The 18446-nt window shown below is 35.1% G+C and overlaps 1 protein-coding gene across 6 annotated transcripts; it reads left to right on the plus strand.

Annotated features, from left to right (window-relative positions):
• The first annotated feature begins 604 nt into the window (after positions 1-604).
• LOC128860483 (WD repeat-containing protein 26 homolog) lies at positions 605-18057 on the plus strand. Of its 6 annotated transcripts, XM_054098053.1 has the most exons (5): positions 675-959; positions 7132-7270; positions 7353-8497; positions 13802-14754; positions 15324-18057. In XM_054098053.1, exons 3-5 carry the CDS (start codon positions 7979-7981, stop codon positions 15805-15807), a joined length of 1956 nt encoding a protein of 651 aa, XP_053954028.1. In that variant the 5' UTR covers positions 675-959; positions 7132-7270; positions 7353-7978; the 3' UTR covers positions 15808-18057. The 6 variants fall into 6 exon arrangements, with proteins under 6 accessions (XP_053954026.1, XP_053954024.1, XP_053954028.1 ...); XM_054098051.1 differs by lacking the exon at positions 675-959 and adding an exon at positions 605-668 and having other exon boundaries at positions 7132-8497; XM_054098049.1 differs by having other exon boundaries at positions 660-749; positions 7132-8497.
• Positions 18058-18446: the final 389 nt, after the last annotated feature.

Genomic DNA, 18446 nt, shown 5'->3' on the forward strand with positions numbered 1-18446 from the left:
ATTTATTGTATTCGAAAAAGCAAAGCCAGTTACAAAAGCAAATATTTAAGTTAAATATTGGCTTTGTAAAACTGTCCCATGTAAACGTCAAGTAAGAGGTTATTTATTGTTTTAAGTTGTTGCAAATCATTAATTTTAATTCGGTGCAAATATCAATCTAAAGTTATTTAGATATTTCGAAAAAAATTTCTGTGGGACCTTTACGAAAAAAAGGGTTTTATCTTAAACGTTTACAAAAATTAAATAGTTGTTTTACTTAAAATTCTTTGACGGATGCTGGAGTAAACCTCTGAGAGTAGCTTTGGCTACTACGTCATAAGGGGCTTGACACCACAATTGTGCCCACTGATTTCACACGTATGCCTAACCTCAATCATTCGTTGTTCAGGCCATCTACGGCAAGAACCACAACGTTCTCAGTTTTTGCCGACCACTGTTGTAATCAAACCGCTGTCATATCCCTTATTACGTTTGCAAACTGCTTTATTTTTGCTTTATGATTACATTACTCTTCGTGCACCGAAATAGAACTGTTTCCAAAATCCATATTGACTTTTTGAAATAATACAATTGGAGTTTTGCCTTCTTATAAGCTTGATTAGTCTGCATGCAACCCTGCACGACATACATACCGAACGAAAACTGTTCGGTATGCAGAAGGAATAGTGGTGAGCAGAAGAAAAAATAGTAGTTCTTTGTTTCGTCATCGGTTTTTGCGAATTTTTTAACATTTAACTTGTATTATTGTGGTGAAAAACATAAAATATCGATAGTAAAAGATGTAAATAATTATAATTCATTGAATAATTATGTGAAAAATATCAGTAAAGTATGGAAAAAACACTTTGGTACGCGTACCTTTGGCTGAAGAAAAAAGAAAAAAATTTCCATTAAACTTGGAGAAAATAGAAGAAGGGAGCCAGAAAAAGCATATGAAATAATGAAGCAATGAGATTGAGGTGATCGAATATAAATACACACATAAGTATAAATAGTGCTTGAGAAGGGGCAGGTTGCAGAAGCAAACAACAGGAAGTGTAAATGTAATAATAAGAGTATAAATGTTAAGTGTGGTAAAAGAAATTCAAGCCGTGACAAAGAAGACAAAAATGATTTCTTAAAAACTTTCTGGAAGTAATAGTCAATTTATGTGGGCATTTATACAGAAGGCGGAAAAACTTTCCTTTACTACCACGATATATTTGAATGGGGGGCGGAGAGGGAGGGGGCGTGGCACCACCCACCACGCCCATTAGAAAGAGCAAGGTTACACCATTATAACTGTGAAAGTCCCAACCTCCTAGTGTCCCTATAGAACTCCCAGGAGATGTTTAAAAATTAGGTTTTTTCCGACCGCATTTGCAGTTTGTACTGAAATACAGTTGAAGAGAAGAGTATACAGCAGTCGTCAACCCAGCAAGCATTTAACTTAGGTTTTATATTTCATAGCACTTATGAAAACGTTGTTTTATCGTAAAAGTTATGAGTGTCGATGGCGAAAATTTAGGGCAAAAAATGTTCGATTTTGCATTATTTCACTATTTATAAAATGTTTTTTTTGTAAAAATATTTGTTTTTGTAATATATATGTAAATTTGAAATCAAAAAAGCGGCGCAGGCGAAAATTTGGACTAAAAATCGCGCGATTTTTATTCCAAATTTTCAGTATTTGTAAAAATATTTGTTTTTGTAATATATATGTATATTTGAAATCAAAAAAGCGCCGCAGGCGAAAATTTGGACTAAAAATCGCGCGATTTTTATTCCAAATTTTCAGTATTTGTAAAAATATTTGTTTTTGTAATATATATGTATATTTGAAATAAAAAAAGCGCCCCTATAAATAATAAAAATAATAATGAAAGAATTGTTCCCTTTTGGTTGACTGGGTTTTTCTTATTTCCCTTTGTTCTTCTCTCTCTCATCGTTCGTTTGACAGTTCGCTCCTCAAATTTATTCTGCACGGTATTACAAACGGTTAGAAGAACATTTGTAATAATAGAATTTGGACTATTATTTAGTAAAAATAGCTTTAAATCGAATCTTAATGTAATAAAGAATCTGGCTAGAATTTAGTATAGTGCCGATCGCTTTGGAAAAAACGGTAAAAAGGGGGTGATAGAGGGGTGTATCCTCATCTTAAAACTGAAAACAGAACCTGCCGGAGGCTTATAGTTTTTAAGTAATTTAATGTTAAAGTTCTATAATTTAGCGAAAAGTTGGTGTTGCCATACACCTGAAATGAAAACGAAGTTCGCACGCAGGGATGTTCAGTGGAAGGTTCATTGTAAAACTGCAGTATTTTTTGCTGTAATTTAAAGTTGAGAAATGAATTTGAAAATAAAAACATACAACTCATTTAAACTTAAAAACAATGATATTAAGCGTATCACAAAAAATAATAAAGTAATATAATTAAATTGATTAACACAGTATTTTTGCGTGGAACTCTTTATCGCGTAGGCGGCCTTCGGCCGCGCTTCAAAAAAATAACCCTCATCAGTCCAACTCCGGCTACGCAATCCACAGTATTTTTGCGTAGAACTCCTTTTCGCGTGGGCGGCCTTCGGCCGCGCTTCAAAAAAATAACCCTCATCAGTCCAACTCCGGCTACGCAATCCACAGTATTTTTGCGTAGAACTCCTTTTCGCGTGGGCGGCCTTCGGCCGCACTTCAAAAAAATAACCCTCATCAGTCCAACTCCGGCTACGCAATCCACAGTATTTTTGCGTAGAACTCCTTTTCGCGTGGGCGGCCTTCGGCCGCGCTTCAAAAAAATAACCCTCATCAGTCCAACTCCGGCTACGCAATCCACAGTATTTTTGCGTAGAACTCCTTTTCGCGTGGGCGGCCTTCGGCCGCGCTTCAAAAAAATAACCCTCATCAGTCCAACTCCGGCTACGCAATCCACAGTATTTTTGCGTAGAACTCCCTTTCGCGTGGGCGGCCTTCGGCCGCGCTTCAAAAAAATAACCCTCATCAGTCCAACTCCGGCTACGCAATCCACAGTATTTTTGCGTAGAACTCCTTTTTGCGTGGGCGGCCTTCGGCCGCGCTTCAAAAAAATAACCCTCATCAGTCCAACTCCGGCTACGCAATCCACAGTATTTTTGCGTAAAACTCCTTTCTGTGTTAAAACCATTGAACCCAAAATTAAAACGTCATATGCGTGTATGTAATAAGGAGGCACAATAACCCCGACCCCCATGATTAAAACTAAACTTAAGAACTTATTTTTTGTTTTCATTTGCAGGCATCCGGCAACACCATACTGTTGGCATTCCAATCTTCTTCTTATTTGCGCTTAAAATTGGAATGTGATTGCATAGGCAAATGTATTTGCATTTAATTTTAATAGATATAATTAAAATATTAGCATAAAAATCGGTAAAAACACGCGTGTGAGTGTATATTTGGTGATTTATAGTGAAATGTTAAAAAATATAGAGTGTAATGTGGCAAATTATACTGATGTTCCCAAGGGCATTTTGAATGTAAATAATTAAAAAATTATTATTTCCCGATTAATTTAAAGTTATAAAGAGTGTTCCTTAACACCTCACTAACATCTCCACCAAGTTTCATTAAAAATAACATTATAGTTTGCCAGAAATTCCAAGATCGGCACTTTTCTAAACTCCAGCCAAGAATCTTTATAAGTGATTTTGTTACTTTTCTGTGTTTGTATTTAAGTGAAATAAGCCTCTGTAATGGGGCATTTTTTCAAGCTTATGAAAAAAAGATGCATTTTTAACGTTAAATATTGCTATTAATTCTTAATTTTAATTTATAAAAAGAATATAAATCAAAAGGCTGATATAGTGACTACATTTGCGTGTTATAATTTTTAAATTCGGTCCACGCACTTAGACATTATAACCAAATATATCGTGGTAGAAAAGGAAAGCTCAGCCCAGAAGGCAAGCAAAGAGAATATATGAAATGTAACGCAATTACGGACATGCATATGCCCTTTATTACAAATCTTTAAAATGAAGGGTTGACTTTGAAATCTGATTTTGGAGGTACCTTTCGTGGTACCATTAGAAAGCTGGAGTCCTTCTCTCCAAACATATATATTTTTAGCTGCCGTAATATTGTAGTTTTTGAGTTATTTTAAGCTACAGTTTTTCAATTTGCTAACCACACAACGCCATTTTCCTACGAAGATAAGCACCGACTTCAATTATTTTACTTTAACAAAGGCTATATTACTTAAAACGGAGAAACATTTTTATATGACCGATAGTTCTTTGGGAAAATGTCAATTTGAGTATATTTAATGAAAACATATGCAATCTGCAATTAAGCTAATATTTTTAATGTAATGTAATTCAACGAATCTATTATTTATATTTTATAAAACGTGAACTCAATGTCGCTTCGAGTTCAAAATCGTGTAAATATTGCAATGGCCGATGTCGATAACCCAATGAGCAATTAATCGCAATTCAGACAATTTTCGACATCATTATTTGGGGTACTTTCGGCCAGAATTCCTTCTCGCGTAGGTGGTCTTTAGTCGCGTTTCATAAAAATAGCGCTCATCGGTTCAACTCTGGCTACGCTGCCTCCGGTATTTTTGCGTGGAACTTTTTCTGCCTGGACGATTTTCGGTCTATCCCCTCATCAGTCCACTCCAGTTTTTCAAAGAAAAGTATTGTCTGTTTGGTTTGCTGGGTGTTTTTCTGTTCCTGCACAATGGCTGTTTGACAGTTCAATGATTAATTGCCTGAAAATAACCACGGAAATATAGTAAAACGTTTAAATTACTAATTCTAATTTAAATAATTAAAAAACGTTAATATTAAAATAGTAATAGTGTCACAATGGTGTATTTGAGTGATTATATATCTGCTTTTAGCCCTTAAGCGAAACAACGCAGATTCATATCCGCGATTTGTGGCATTTATAATATTTCAACCTGAATTTTTGGAAAATTTGTTAATATTAAATATTCGCTCAGCGAATTTGACAACTAGTTACGTGATTTTAGCTCCAGTATGGCCAGATTACCATTTTCGTAACTTGATTTAGCTTTTTGTTTTTGTTATTTAGTCTCGGAGTTTTTGTTCTTTCTTCATGACATTTTTCTAGCTGTTCTAATAAAAATGTCATTTATAATTTTGTATTTTTATTTAGTTAGTTCAGTTTTATTTAGCTTTACTTTTTTTTAACATCTGGTGGCATTGCCCGCGATTGCAGGTGTTGTTGGTGTTCTTCTGCTTTCGGCAGTTAAATCTCTCTCTCGCTACTGCAGTGTTGCCTAGCTTTGGATATAAAATCGCACTAAAATGCCCATTCAAAGAAAATAACCCAACAAATTTTTATTGAATCACTTAAAGAACTTTGTATGCGTGACAAATTGTCTTTAAAATGCGCGTTTTTTTAAATAAATGTGTTATGCTTATGTACAATTTAATTTATGAGGTATTTTTGTTAAGCGAGACTCTTTTGTTAAGGGAATGACTTTTTTGCTATATTTGAAGTTATGTAACTAGATAAGGTACTCGTTTTGTAAAAATGTCAGTATGGTTTCTTTAGTATTTTCTAGTACAATGAATATAACTCTTAATGTCCTATGTCTCACTAAGGATTGATGACCGGAAGAAACGATTACACCTCTATGGTTTTAATTAGCATTCAATAAATTCAAAGGCTATTTAAAATGTGTAAAAAGGTTTTCAATCTTAAGAAGAGTTGAGAGAGGAGCATTTAATATTTTTGCATAACCTTAAATGGAGCCAAAAATTAGATTTGCACTTTCAAATTATCAAATTTTATAAGAGTAAACAAATTTTCATTAGCACTAAAATCTTCTCAGAGTGACCTTTTTTAACCTTTTTTTGTTTGATAATATAGTTTGTTTTTTAACTTAAAGTTTCGGTAGCTTTAAATTAAAAAAAGAAACAAACACGAAACTTAAAAATTTTTGCATTTTGGGTATAAAAAAGCACTAAATTTATTGCGAAGAGCAAATCGTTGGCAATACTGCACAACTCAGCAAACGTGACGTCACGTACGCTCTGATGGGTGCAATCTTCTTTCTATCATTCTTGGTTTTTAAGTAATTTAATGTTAAAGTTCTCTAATTTAGCGAAAAGTTGGTGTTGCCATACACTTGAAATGAAAACGAAGTTCGCACGCAGGGATGTTCAGTGGAAGGTTCATTGTAAAACTGCAGTATTTTTTAGTGTAATTTAAAGTTGAGAAATAATTTTGAAAATAAAAACATACAACTAATTTAAACTTAAAAACGCGTTATAAGCGAAATAAATTCGGCAATGAAGGATAGCCTACCCTTTAAAACTGTTAAACAGCTCTTTACTTGGTAATTATCTACTTTGTGGAGCACATGGAAAAATTTAAAAAAAATAAGTCGAGGAGGTGTCAATCGATGTGTATTGGACCCAGTATTAATAATCTAAAAAAAATCGGTAAATACTGACAATAAATTTAATTGAAACACCCTCACGAACTATTAAAATCTATTAGGTACGCGAATTTAACTACGGATGCACATAAATTTGGTCAAAATTAGTCATGAGATCTGGAAAAATAGGGGAAATTTTTGTTAATATTTGTTGGTTTAGTGAAGAGAGCTAAAAATAATAAGCTGAGTGCACACATAGTTTTTAAATTTGCGTATATGTAACCAAAGAAATATGCATATAAATAGACAACGTAGATACATTTTTTAGAATCATCAGTTTTGTTGGGTTGGCAGTTATTTACATAGATTCACTTATATGTATGTGTATTCAATGAACCGCATATTTTCAAGAAATTTGTTGGTAGTAATAAGTTAATAGTGGCCACGATGCATCATTCTTGAATAGTTGTTTACACAAACGAAGTTTCCAATCGCATTCGCGAATAATTAAGTACGAACTCTGTACAACAGAAAAACTTGTATGCCTTTTCTTCATTCAAAAGGCACTAGCTTTGTTAATGAATTTTCCATTTATAGTAGTATACATTGATTTTTATCGATTTTCTTTTCCATCAACTATCCGCAAGTTATTTTTCGGTCGGTATTCCAAACAGCACACCAAATGAATTATAATTATTGAAATTGAATGCTTTTGACATTTGTCAAACATTTTTTTATATTTTCTTCTCTGTTATCAGCTCTATCAAATTATGCTAGTGCATTGAGGAGGTAAACAACAATATCAAAATACTAGCCAACAACTAGCAGACAAGAGACATAAGTAGTTTCTATCGTGAGGCAGACGATAGCGCAAGACAGCAGCGTGTAATAGTAGAGGTGAGTGCGTTGATTGTTGGAGCTCTGATGAGTGGTAAAGTAAATCGCTACAACAGTTCTCTACCACACAATCGAAACGCAGAAAAGAGTTCCAAAAGCTATTGAACAGAGAGGTGAGAAAGCACGGTCTTAACGACAGCAGTGCAGTAGTAGCAAGTGAAAAGCTTGCGGGCCAGAGCGTGTACGAGAGCGTTTTAGCGCGACGAGAGTGTGTTGTTGACGTGTGTGTAAGTAAAGAGACTCAAAATTGATAAAAACAACAGGAAGGCTGCTGCAACTGGTACCTCTTCCGAGGACCAGCCGCCGCGCAAAAAAGGACGACGTTCAGCAGGAGGATCAACAGCAGCAGCCGCAGCAGGAGCTTCAATAACGACGACCGGAACAGCAGCAGCAGCAGTAGAACCTAGCAGCAGTAGTCTCAGTACGAGTGTGTCTATTGACGCAGAAGCAGCGTCGACTTCACGAGCGGCACAACAGCAGCGACTGAATCAAAATCAAAATACCCGTGAGAAGCAAATCGAAGGTGAACCAAACAGTAGTAATTGCATAAACACCGAAAAAATCGAGAATATACAAGAAAATACAACAAGAAACTCCCCAATTAGCAGTGATAGTGTTGTGGGCGCCGTCTGTGGCGCAGACGCTGAGCGTAATATTGAAGAAATTGAACAAAGTACTAATTGTAATAGTGGTAAAGTAACAACGAAAATGCAAAACTCGGCATTGAATCCTGCATCATCGAGCGCGTCATCGTCGGGTTCGAATTCGGGCATGGGTTCCGCGTCAGTGTCCGCATCTGGTGTCGCTTCGGTTGGCAACTCATCGTCAGCTAATTCGGCAGCTGATGGTGTTGGCGGTGGTGGTAGTACACCTGGACCTGCTGGGGATTCGCAGGCTATGGCGCCTAATTCGGTAAATATATCGACGTCGAACGGACACGACACAAAACACAATGGATTTACAGGCACCAATGAGAGTGATAATGCGGATGCACAAAACAATCACGATCAATCGATCGTGGCGGTCGCCAATCACAATTTTCGCTTGGATAAGGCCAACCAAGAGATTATACGATTGATTGGTCAATACTTACAAGACATTGGCTTGGACAAATCGGTGAAGACTCTAATGACTGAATCGGGATGCTATTTGGAGCATCCAGCTGCATCGAAGTTCAGAGAGCATGTCCTGTCAGGCGAGTGGGGAAAAGCAGATGCTGACTTGAAGGTAAGTGAACCTTGAAGAAGTCAAGTGCTAATATGAAGATGTATGTACATATATACTATGGGCGTACATTTCCTTTTGCCACACATTTCTATCCTTTTTGTAAATTATGTCTGTCGGAATTCTTTCATTGCCTAGCACTTTTTTAAATTTAAATATTTGGCCAAGGCTCTGATTTTGATTGACGAAATTAATTTAACTGTATGTATTAATATCTCCTTAAAGTAAAAATCTTATAAATTTTCCACGGTTAAAATGAAATTAAATCATATAGTTATACTTAAAAATCATAAATTAATATTATGTGTATATACGTGCACCACTGTTTCATTGTTTACTAATGTCTTCTAAACCTATCAGTCAGTCGCTAGCAGTGGCAACGTACAACGCACTCGCCAACCATCACCCCCAATTCATACCCCGCGCATGTACAATACTTGCCTAGTTATTTACACAATCATGTGCATATATAGCAAACACATTCATCTGTACATGGAGCTACTTGGTTTGTGCGCTCTTCTTTGGCGTTGTTGTTGCCGCCAAACAAAACAAAAAACAGCCAAAAAATAATGTAAAACAAAAACCAAACATCATGCCAGTGAATTTGTTGAACATTGCTACCAATGAGAGTAAATCGATGGACAGCTGGAGGAGAGCAACAGCTAATCTGCTTTGACTTTTCCTTCGTTCGCTTTTTGTTTCGGTTCGCTTTGTAAAAGCTTTTGGCGATTGCGCGCGCTCACTAGTTGATGACTGGTTGACTTTATGTCTTTATTTATGAACAACATACATATGTACATATATACAAAAGTATAAAAATGGGAAATTAAAGTAAACCAAATCAAATTGTAGCAAATCAAAAAAATGGAGCTAAAGATGCACAAAGAACCCACACTTTCATGAAAAAATAAATCACACACAATAACTGATTCACCCTATCCATGCAAGTGTTGAGGTCGATTTTGTCAGGTGTTAGAGCATCAGATGCGCATATTAATAATATATACTACATACATATGTATTTGCATTTATTTTTAATGTGATTTTATTCATCGACCGACTCCTGTAATATTACATATTATGAGCAATCAATTCATTTTCAAATAAATTTTAAAGAGTGCGCTCTCTTATAGGTAATCTTTAACTCACTAAGATCTATTTAACCTTACTCTCTAACATAAATAAGGCTATCTCATCATTGGAACAGCTGACCTGTTGACTAGCATTTCTATAATATACATATGCGTCTAGTAGTTGAATTAGCTTGGCTACGCATGACAAACTTCTGAATGCTACGTGCGTGTTATGCCGGGGTATGTGCGGCATGTGTAAAATAGTGGATGAGGGATGGGTGCTAAATGCGCAGTAGACATGCGTCTATTGAAACAAAGAAACAGAAGCAGTTGTGCTTTTACCAACTCAATGCAAAGTACCCATAATAGCAGCTGATTGCCATGCATGTCGGGTCAATGTGCTCATATTTAGCTTTGTTATACTATTAAATTGTTGCAAGAGAAACGAGAGTAGAGTAGGCACACTAAATAGAAATTGGAGTTAGTAGATTTTGTTGCGCCTTTACATACTTCCATGAATATGTTAGTATGCGCTAGAGATGGAAATAAAAACTTTAAAATTTGCCTAATGTTATCAAGTGCAGCTACTTTTTGAATAAATAATTTTAGGTATAATAACACTATCCAACAGCATTTTTAGAAAAAAAGCCACCATGGGGATCACTTTGTAGAACAAAATTATGTCTAGCACTCAAAAATTTCTAAATTTTAGTCATGAAAGTCTCTTCATTACGTGTAAAAAGTATTTACTCGTATTAGTCAATGCTTTGTATAGAATTTCACGAAGATAACTTTAATGGAACATTTTAACCTCCTATTTTCTTTTTTACGAGTCAAGAAAATATTATATTTATCAAGGCGCATTCATTAAAGGTGGTGGCACTAGATCAACAACAATTTTTTGTACGTTTGATTGTCAAGTCAAGTACAGGTATCCCTCGTATAACGCGATAGTTACCTTCCAGAAGAATTGCGCGTTATGTAATTCCGCGTTATCTAAAACATAGTTTTCATATAAATTTGGGGGTTATGTCCCAATATGTTTTTTTTTCTTATACAATTAAAAACACAAGATATGAATAATAATACATATGTACATACATATTTCAAAATTCAAAAAACAAAATTTAAATAATTATGTGCACATTAAAAAATGTAAAAACAAACTAAAACAAATTAAAGGTTTATTAAAAACTTTATTGTTATTCTTCAAACTTCATATGGTAATTAATCTGTTTCACTGTCTTCAAAGATCTTTGCGCGTGGGCGTTTTGAGGGAGCAATAGCTTCATCAGAAGATATTTCTTTAACATAGTTTTAGCTATTGGATAAGAAACTAGTTGTGGGACCTTGTGGTTCTTCTACTGGTTTTATAATTGCAAAATCTGTTATCAGTTTTTGGTGGGTGGTTTTTTTAAGCTCCTTTTCAATTTCGTAATAAGGTGCTAGATTAATATCTATTCTATCTATCTAAGGCAAAAAAGGGTAATTCCCGGTTTACATTAAAAATACATTACATATTATAAATATGTGGTACGCAAATTAGTGTTACCAGACTTTATAATTATGTATTTTCCCCTTCGCGTTATATAAGCCTAAATTTCGCGTTGTACTGAAATCTAATTTTTCCAAATCGCGTTATATCGAAACCGCGTTGTATAAGACCGCGTTATACAAGGGATACCTGTATTGGGAAATTGCCTTGATATTTATCTGACCGTCACTGAAGATACAAAAGCTTTCAATATAAGTCTTCATTTATAATTCGCCTGCCCATAAAGAATGTCACGCTGTGTGTCTGTTTTGGGCAGTCAAAACTACAAAATATCGATAATAGTCTTCGAAAAAACTCCAATGTATTTTAGAAAACGCTTCAATGTATTTTATAAAATCTTTCATTAAAGCTTTATCAATGCTTAACCCCATATAAATCAATTAACCAAGGTATGTACGTATTAGGCCAAAATGCGTCTGTTGTTTTCTTCGATGAACAGATCGGGAGAGGTAAAAAAGCGCCTTCAGTACGTATTTGAAAGACTTGATACAACTTATTCGCAGTTACAGGACCGATACTTTTTTTTTAATATCTTTTAATGTGATAAAATTTATGGTATTCTATCGATTTTGTTGTGACCGTTCAATATTTAAAAAGCTTGTCGCAACCGGCCATCTACAAGTATACACTCAGGTCTGATATTTTATTTAGGTCTATCAGCAGAATAACCAGAACGAATGTATTGATAACACCCCTTCATGTTTACTATCCAAAGTACTCAATTCGCCTTGTTTACTACCCATCTAGTGCTCTCTATTTTCTACTTCTACTACCTAGCATTCATTGCTTGTGGCAACTGTGCATCCCTTTTGAACCATTGTTTGCAGATAGTAGTTGTGGTAGTAATTGAGAAGTTTCTAACGTTTTATGAATTTATATATTTACTTTTTAGCACAACTCTTCTACTTCGCATCTGGGTTTTACCAGTTTATACATAGTTAAGAAATGGGAATTAAAGTACACATTGTTTCTGCATGGTAGCATTGCAGATATATTTGGGCATTGAAAGTTCTCATGAGTCAAGTCTAGATGGAGCACCTTGTATGTATGTAAGTTTATTATATTCCACTCGAAATCGGCAACTATATATATATATATATAATTGGCTGGTACACCCTTTTTGGGTGTTTGGGCGAGCTCCTCCTCCTATTTGGAGGGACCTACAGTTTCAAGCCGATTCCGAACGGCAGATATTTTTATGAGGAGCTTTTTCATGGCAGAAATACACTCGGAGGTTTGCCATTGCCTGCCGAGGGGCGACCGCTATTAGAAAAATCTTTTTCTTAATTTTGGTGTTTCACCGAGATTCGAACCAACGTTCTCTCTGTGAATTCCGACTAGTAATCACGCACCGACCGAAATCGGCAACTAGTCCACCATAATTCAAAGATTTATTTCAGACATGGAAAGGGAACATTTTTTATTAAAAAACCTCACCGAAATCAGAAGAAAAAAGTGAGAAAAAATGTCAAAAAGAAAAATTCAACGATGATAATGTTCCCTTTTACCCCACCTTCCTCGCCTAAGTACCGACATCACGCGTCTCATGAAAAAAGGAAATAAATATTCGAACATATATAAAGGGGTTTTCAATTGGCGCGGGTCGATTTTGGCGTCCTGTGGCAGCCATTTTGTTTTGGTGACATCTGTCAAATCTTTTGTTTATTATTCAGTTGTTTATGCCAAATCATCATGGCAAGTCACACGATTGAACAGCACGTTCAAATGATAAAACTTTATTATCAAAATGAGTGTTCATTAACGCAAACGTTGCGCGCATTGCGCCCATTTTTCGGTAGACGTGGTGGCCCTTCCAATTTCTTATAGCCCATATTAAACCATATGGACCTAGACGACATGTGGTTCCAGCAGGACGGCGCTACGTCCCACACAGCAAACACCATTTTATTCCATTTCAACATCTACCCGCCCTTATTGAAAAACACTTTATAAACTTTTGTTTTTAGTTTTCCTTCGACTTTTGATATATAATATTTACACACATGCACACATAATTCAAAATGAAGTGTCAGACGAATAAAAGTGTATAATGGGTGATAATAGTTTGTTCGAATGCAATTAGTTTTTATTGGGTTAGGTACATACATACATAGATTAATATATTTACAGGCCCTGCAGCAGTCCAATGAACTTTTTTCGAGAAAATATGTTACTTGTGTGAATTTATAAAATAAATAACGCTTAGTTATTAAAAATTAGATACTTACTTGCTAAGAATTTTTTAAAGCAAATATTTACGGGCTAAGAGAAAAAATTATATTCAAGAGAATTTCTAGTAATCTCAAAACAGTTATAATTGATTTATCGCATTAAATAACTTATGGCAATTGAGTATCAGCCGTACTTATGCACATGAAAATAATTATTTTCTTTGCATTAAATTTACTAAAAATACAAAAATAAAAAAACGCTCTCCTACTTGTCCAATTAGTTTCTATATCATATAAATCAGGCCAAGGCTAATGTAAACCAGTTTAGATGCTAAATAATTTTTGAGCGGTGAATTTCCTAGTCGAGTTAGTTGTTAGTGGAGCGCACCGGGAACTTCAACTTCATGACTTGATAAGTTCTCTAATGCAGCTTTCTTGTCTTTATACTTTGCTTGTATAAACTATCTAATACTAAAATTCTGTATGTACGTTTTTTTTACAACAACAGGAGCTTGAACCACTCATTGACAATGGAAAACAGTCGACTATCATAGAAATGAAGTTTTTATTATTAGAGCAAAAGTACTTGGAATTCTTGGACGATGGTTGTCCATTGGATGCTTTGCATGTGTTGCGCAATGAACTTACACCGCTACAACACAACACATCGCGTGTTCATCAACTTTCCTCATATATGATGTGTTCGAATAACCACGATCTCTATCAACGCGCGAAATGGGAGGGCAAGGGCATATTGTCGCGCGCTGTGGTCATGGACCGATTACAGGGATTTCTGCCACCATCGGTTATGATGCCGCCACGTCGTTTACGCCACCTACTGCATCAGGCTGTTGAGTTACAGTCCGAGCATTGCGAATTTCACGACATGGCCTTTAAAACGAATTTACAGAGCGTATCCTTGCTCAGCGATCACAACTGCGACACCGATGGCTTTCCCATGCAGACTATACAAGTACTCACCGATCACTGTGATGAAGTTTGGTATTGTAAATTCTCGCCAGATGGCTTGAAACTCGCCACAGGAAGTAAAGATTCCTCAGTTATATTATGGGATGTGGATCCTTATAAATTAACGCTGAAACATCGTCGCATGTTAGAGGGGCAATCCTCTATAAGTGTGGCTTTTGTTAGCTGGAGTCCAGATTCTAAGCTGTTGTTGGTGGGAGGGCCCGATGATACGTCCGAAATTTGCATATGGAATACAGATGATGGCAAACTGGTACTAAAAATGTCGCAATCGGTGGATGATAGTCTATCGTGTGGTGCTTTCAATCGCGATGGTACACGTTTCGTTTGCGGTGGCCAAAAGGGACAGTTCTATTTGTGCGACTTGAGTGGTACGATTCTTAATACGTGGGAAGGCGTGCGCATCAATAGCGTTGCATACCGAGCCGACAATAAAACTATCATAGCATCCGATAATCATTATCGTATCAGAGGGTAAGTAATTATGAAAATTTTGCTGCTAACTAATAAATTGTTTTTTTTTTTTTTAAATTCTAAGTATTTTCTCACAATATTTGGAATATATGTATTAACTTGGGGAAAAATAAATCCATTACTTTCTCGGTAGATGGCTGTAGTGATCGATATATCGTAAAGTATCTATCAAACAATTTAAAGTTTATGTGCGTTGTCACAGAAATAAGCGAAGTTGATCGGCATTTTAGTAGTCGTAAAACAGTTTTAAACCATTTGCGCAAAATAAAAAATAAAAATAATGGATTTCTTTTTCCTCAAACTAATATTATATTTATTCTGTACAGGACCATATCTGTACACTTTCAAAAAAAAAAATAGCTTAAAGTAATTGAGCAGGTTTTAGTTGCCTTTTAGTATTTACTATTCTTCATTTACGTCTATTTGTATAGATTTTAGAATCCATCTTTTTAAGATGAGAATTCAAATATTTGTTTTCTGTGAAATATTAGAAAACCACAATGTCAAATAAGTTGTGCTGTCCACTGAAATATTTCTTTATTGATGAGTTTTGTCATTTCTTTTCGCAGCTACAATTTCGATGATCCGGGTACAGACTTCGACATACTCAAGGAACCGCATCCGATCATGACCTTCACCGTGAACTCCGCCGATCGTCTAGCGTTGCTCAATATTTCCAGCCAAGGACTGCATCTATGGGACTTGGAGGACAAGTGCCTTGTACGTCGGTTTCAGGGCATACGTCAAAGCAAATTTGCCATACACTCTTGTTTTGGAGGAGTAAATGAGAGTTTTGTGGCGAGCGGTAGCGAAGATAAATTGGTTTGTATTTGGCATATACGACGCGAAGAGCCATTGGGAAAGTTAGCAGGCCACACAAAAACTGTGAATTGTGTTTCCTGGAATCCTGTGTATCCGTCCCTATTAGCATCGGCCAGTGACGATGCCACCGTACGCATATGGGGTCCGAAATCGCACAGTGCGAATGCAACACCCGAGAGTGATGACTGCTCATCCTGTTCATCGTCATCATCATGGAATATGACATCGTAATTTACCACACACATATACACACTTCATAACAGCGATAATCAATAGAGAGGCATACCGTTTTTGCCGCCATATCTAAGTTGACAAAAGAACTAAAGAACTACAATTAGCAATATTACAATAGTAATAGCAACAAACTTCAATCAATAAATAATATGACAAAAAATGGAAACATAGCGAAAGGTTGAAGCCGATAAGAAACCTAATACAATATTATATTCAAGAAGTGGAGTTTTAAATAAAAACAGCAACAATTATAATATACTATATAAATAATGGTAAGAAAGAAAGAAAAGGATATTTGAAATGTGACGTTAAAAGTGTTGTATTAGATGCCAACAAGGCGATGCACCTTTCAACATTGCGTTCGAAAGAAAAATTAAGCTATACAAACTGTCTTTCGCGTTTGCCTAAAGAACAGCTGATAAACGGAATTAGAATGTAAGCGAGACAACACAGCAACAATAATATTTATGATCCCAATTATCATTGCAGATCTTAGCTATCTAGGTGTAATGACCACAAGAAAAATACAAAAATGCATAATTATACCATTATATGTTAAATGCTGTTAAAGAGAACCACACAACAATAAACAAATTAACATGAAAAATATGAGCATAAAAGCAAAAACAAAAGAAAATCACTCAACTGAAGAAAAAAATTACCGAGTAAAAGTAAAATTAGTTATAGCAATTAAACTGAACGTTTATATCATAATGTATTAAATAAGCGTTAATAATATTAATTATAACGATAATGATAATAATATAATGAGCACTGCAACGGGAGAACAGAAATTTTGTAGTGGCGCACATATACTGAGGCATACATATAGCGTAAACTGCTTAATCTAATTGATGTTTTTTTTAATTATAATACTTATATATAGCTTCATTTGTGAATCCAAATCCAGACGCACATTACAAAGTAGAGTAGAAGCGCAGCCAAAAGAATGTACATGCCAATTGTAACGTCATTTGAATGCTAATGCTAAATTAAAGCGCTGCTTGTAATATTCTCCGCATTTGTGTACAATAAAATAAACTATTTATGCTTTTACTTAAAGCCGCTAGGCTAGCCGAAAAGCTAGGCAAATATAGAAAAATAAACGTTTACATTTTTGAATTAAAAAATAAAACAGAACCGTGTGGCAGTTATCAAATTTTAATGGAAAATTTTGTTTTTAACTGACTTGTCGAGCTCGAGAGCCCCTATTCGTTTTTATAATGAATGGTTTTTGCACAAACAAGCCATACCGGGATATGAGCAAATTAAATTCTAAATTTAACAATTTAAAAGTTTCGTTCCCAAGTATGTGGTGACACTTTAGACCATAAGTAATGTACTTTTTGCAATATAGCAGGGAGCTGCTACCGCGGCGTTTTCTAATAAACTCCATAACCAAAATATCGTTTATTCAGTAGTGCATAAAAATCACGGTTGTTGTTGTTGTAGCAGCATAAACATTCCCCATACATATACGAGTATATGGGGAATGCTGCTGATGTGACAGCCCTTGAATAAATATAGATCCGGGTCGTTCCGATATCGTAGAACCGACTGTCGTGGGAACGCATAAAAATCACTCTTTCTTAATGCTGAAAAGTAATCGTTTCATTAATAATACTTTGTAAAATTCGTATGCCCCTTATATGTGCGCCACTCTATTCGACTGTGCTACTTTCCCCTTTTAGTTATTTAATTATTATCTATAATATTAGCTGTGTTTTATTTTTTACTCGCATAGGTTTCTGCGTCTAAATTTTGTATGGGGTGTTCAGCGCATAGTTTTATCGCAGATACAATTGCTCGTAAAAAAAACACAGCTATTAGTAATGTTCTTAAGGCAATATATACATATACGAAAATTGCATATACATACATATGTACATATGTATAACTACATAAACGAATCACACAAAAAATGGTAAGCAATATAAGCATGGAGAGCCAACGACCACAACCTAAATAAAAATACCAAGTAGCATAGATTATAGACAGCCTAAGAATGTAATAAATTAATAGCAAAGATTTCATGCACCCAACAAAAAAACGAATACATAATAAATCAAAAAGGACTTGGAACCTAAATACATTCATGCAGTAAAGTAAAACAGTTTTAATTTGTAAGCGATTTTACGTATATGGGAATATGCATACGTACGTACACACATACATAAATATACATATAAAGAAAATTTTTAATTACGTAACTAAGCGAATGATAATAAATTAATTTTATGTAATACATTTGTTTTTTGTGTGGCAATCATTTTTATGCTGTGGGTGAACCTAAGGGGTAAATAAAATTGGCATAGTTTGTTCTATTACAAATTAAATAAGAAAACCACTGACGGATTTTCTGAAAATTCGTTTTTTTCCCTTTTTGAACGCAAATTATCTTCACAACACGAACAAAGTTGGACAGACTGTTTTTGCTTACAAGGAAAATGTTAGATGCCGAGCATGAACAAAATTGGAGATTCTGTTATTGTTTACAAGGAAAATGTTAGATAAAAGAATGAACAAATTGGAGTTTCTGTTATTGCTTACAAGGAAAATACTGCAGCAAATGTTAGATGATCGATATCAAATTTCATTTTACAGTGCAGATTTTGGGAGCAATGACGCCATGAGTT

Source organism: Anastrepha ludens, chromosome 4 (assembly GCF_028408465.1).
Source record: "Anastrepha ludens isolate Willacy chromosome 4, idAnaLude1.1, whole genome shotgun sequence".
Taxonomy (NCBI): domain Eukaryota; kingdom Metazoa; phylum Arthropoda; class Insecta; order Diptera; family Tephritidae; genus Anastrepha; species Anastrepha ludens.

Coding starts and splice junctions, on each gene's coding strand:
- LOC128860483 (XM_054098051.1), top strand. CDS start 7,979: ATGCAAAACTCGGCATTGAATCCTGCATCATCGAGCGCGTCATCGTCG. Junction 8,498..13,801: donor AAGCAGATGCTGACTTGAAG/GTAAGTGAACCT, acceptor TTACAACAACAG/GAGCTTGAACCACTCATTGA. Junction 14,755..15,323: donor AATCATTATCGTATCAGAGG/GTAAGTAATTAT, acceptor TTCTTTTCGCAG/CTACAATTTCGATGATCCGG.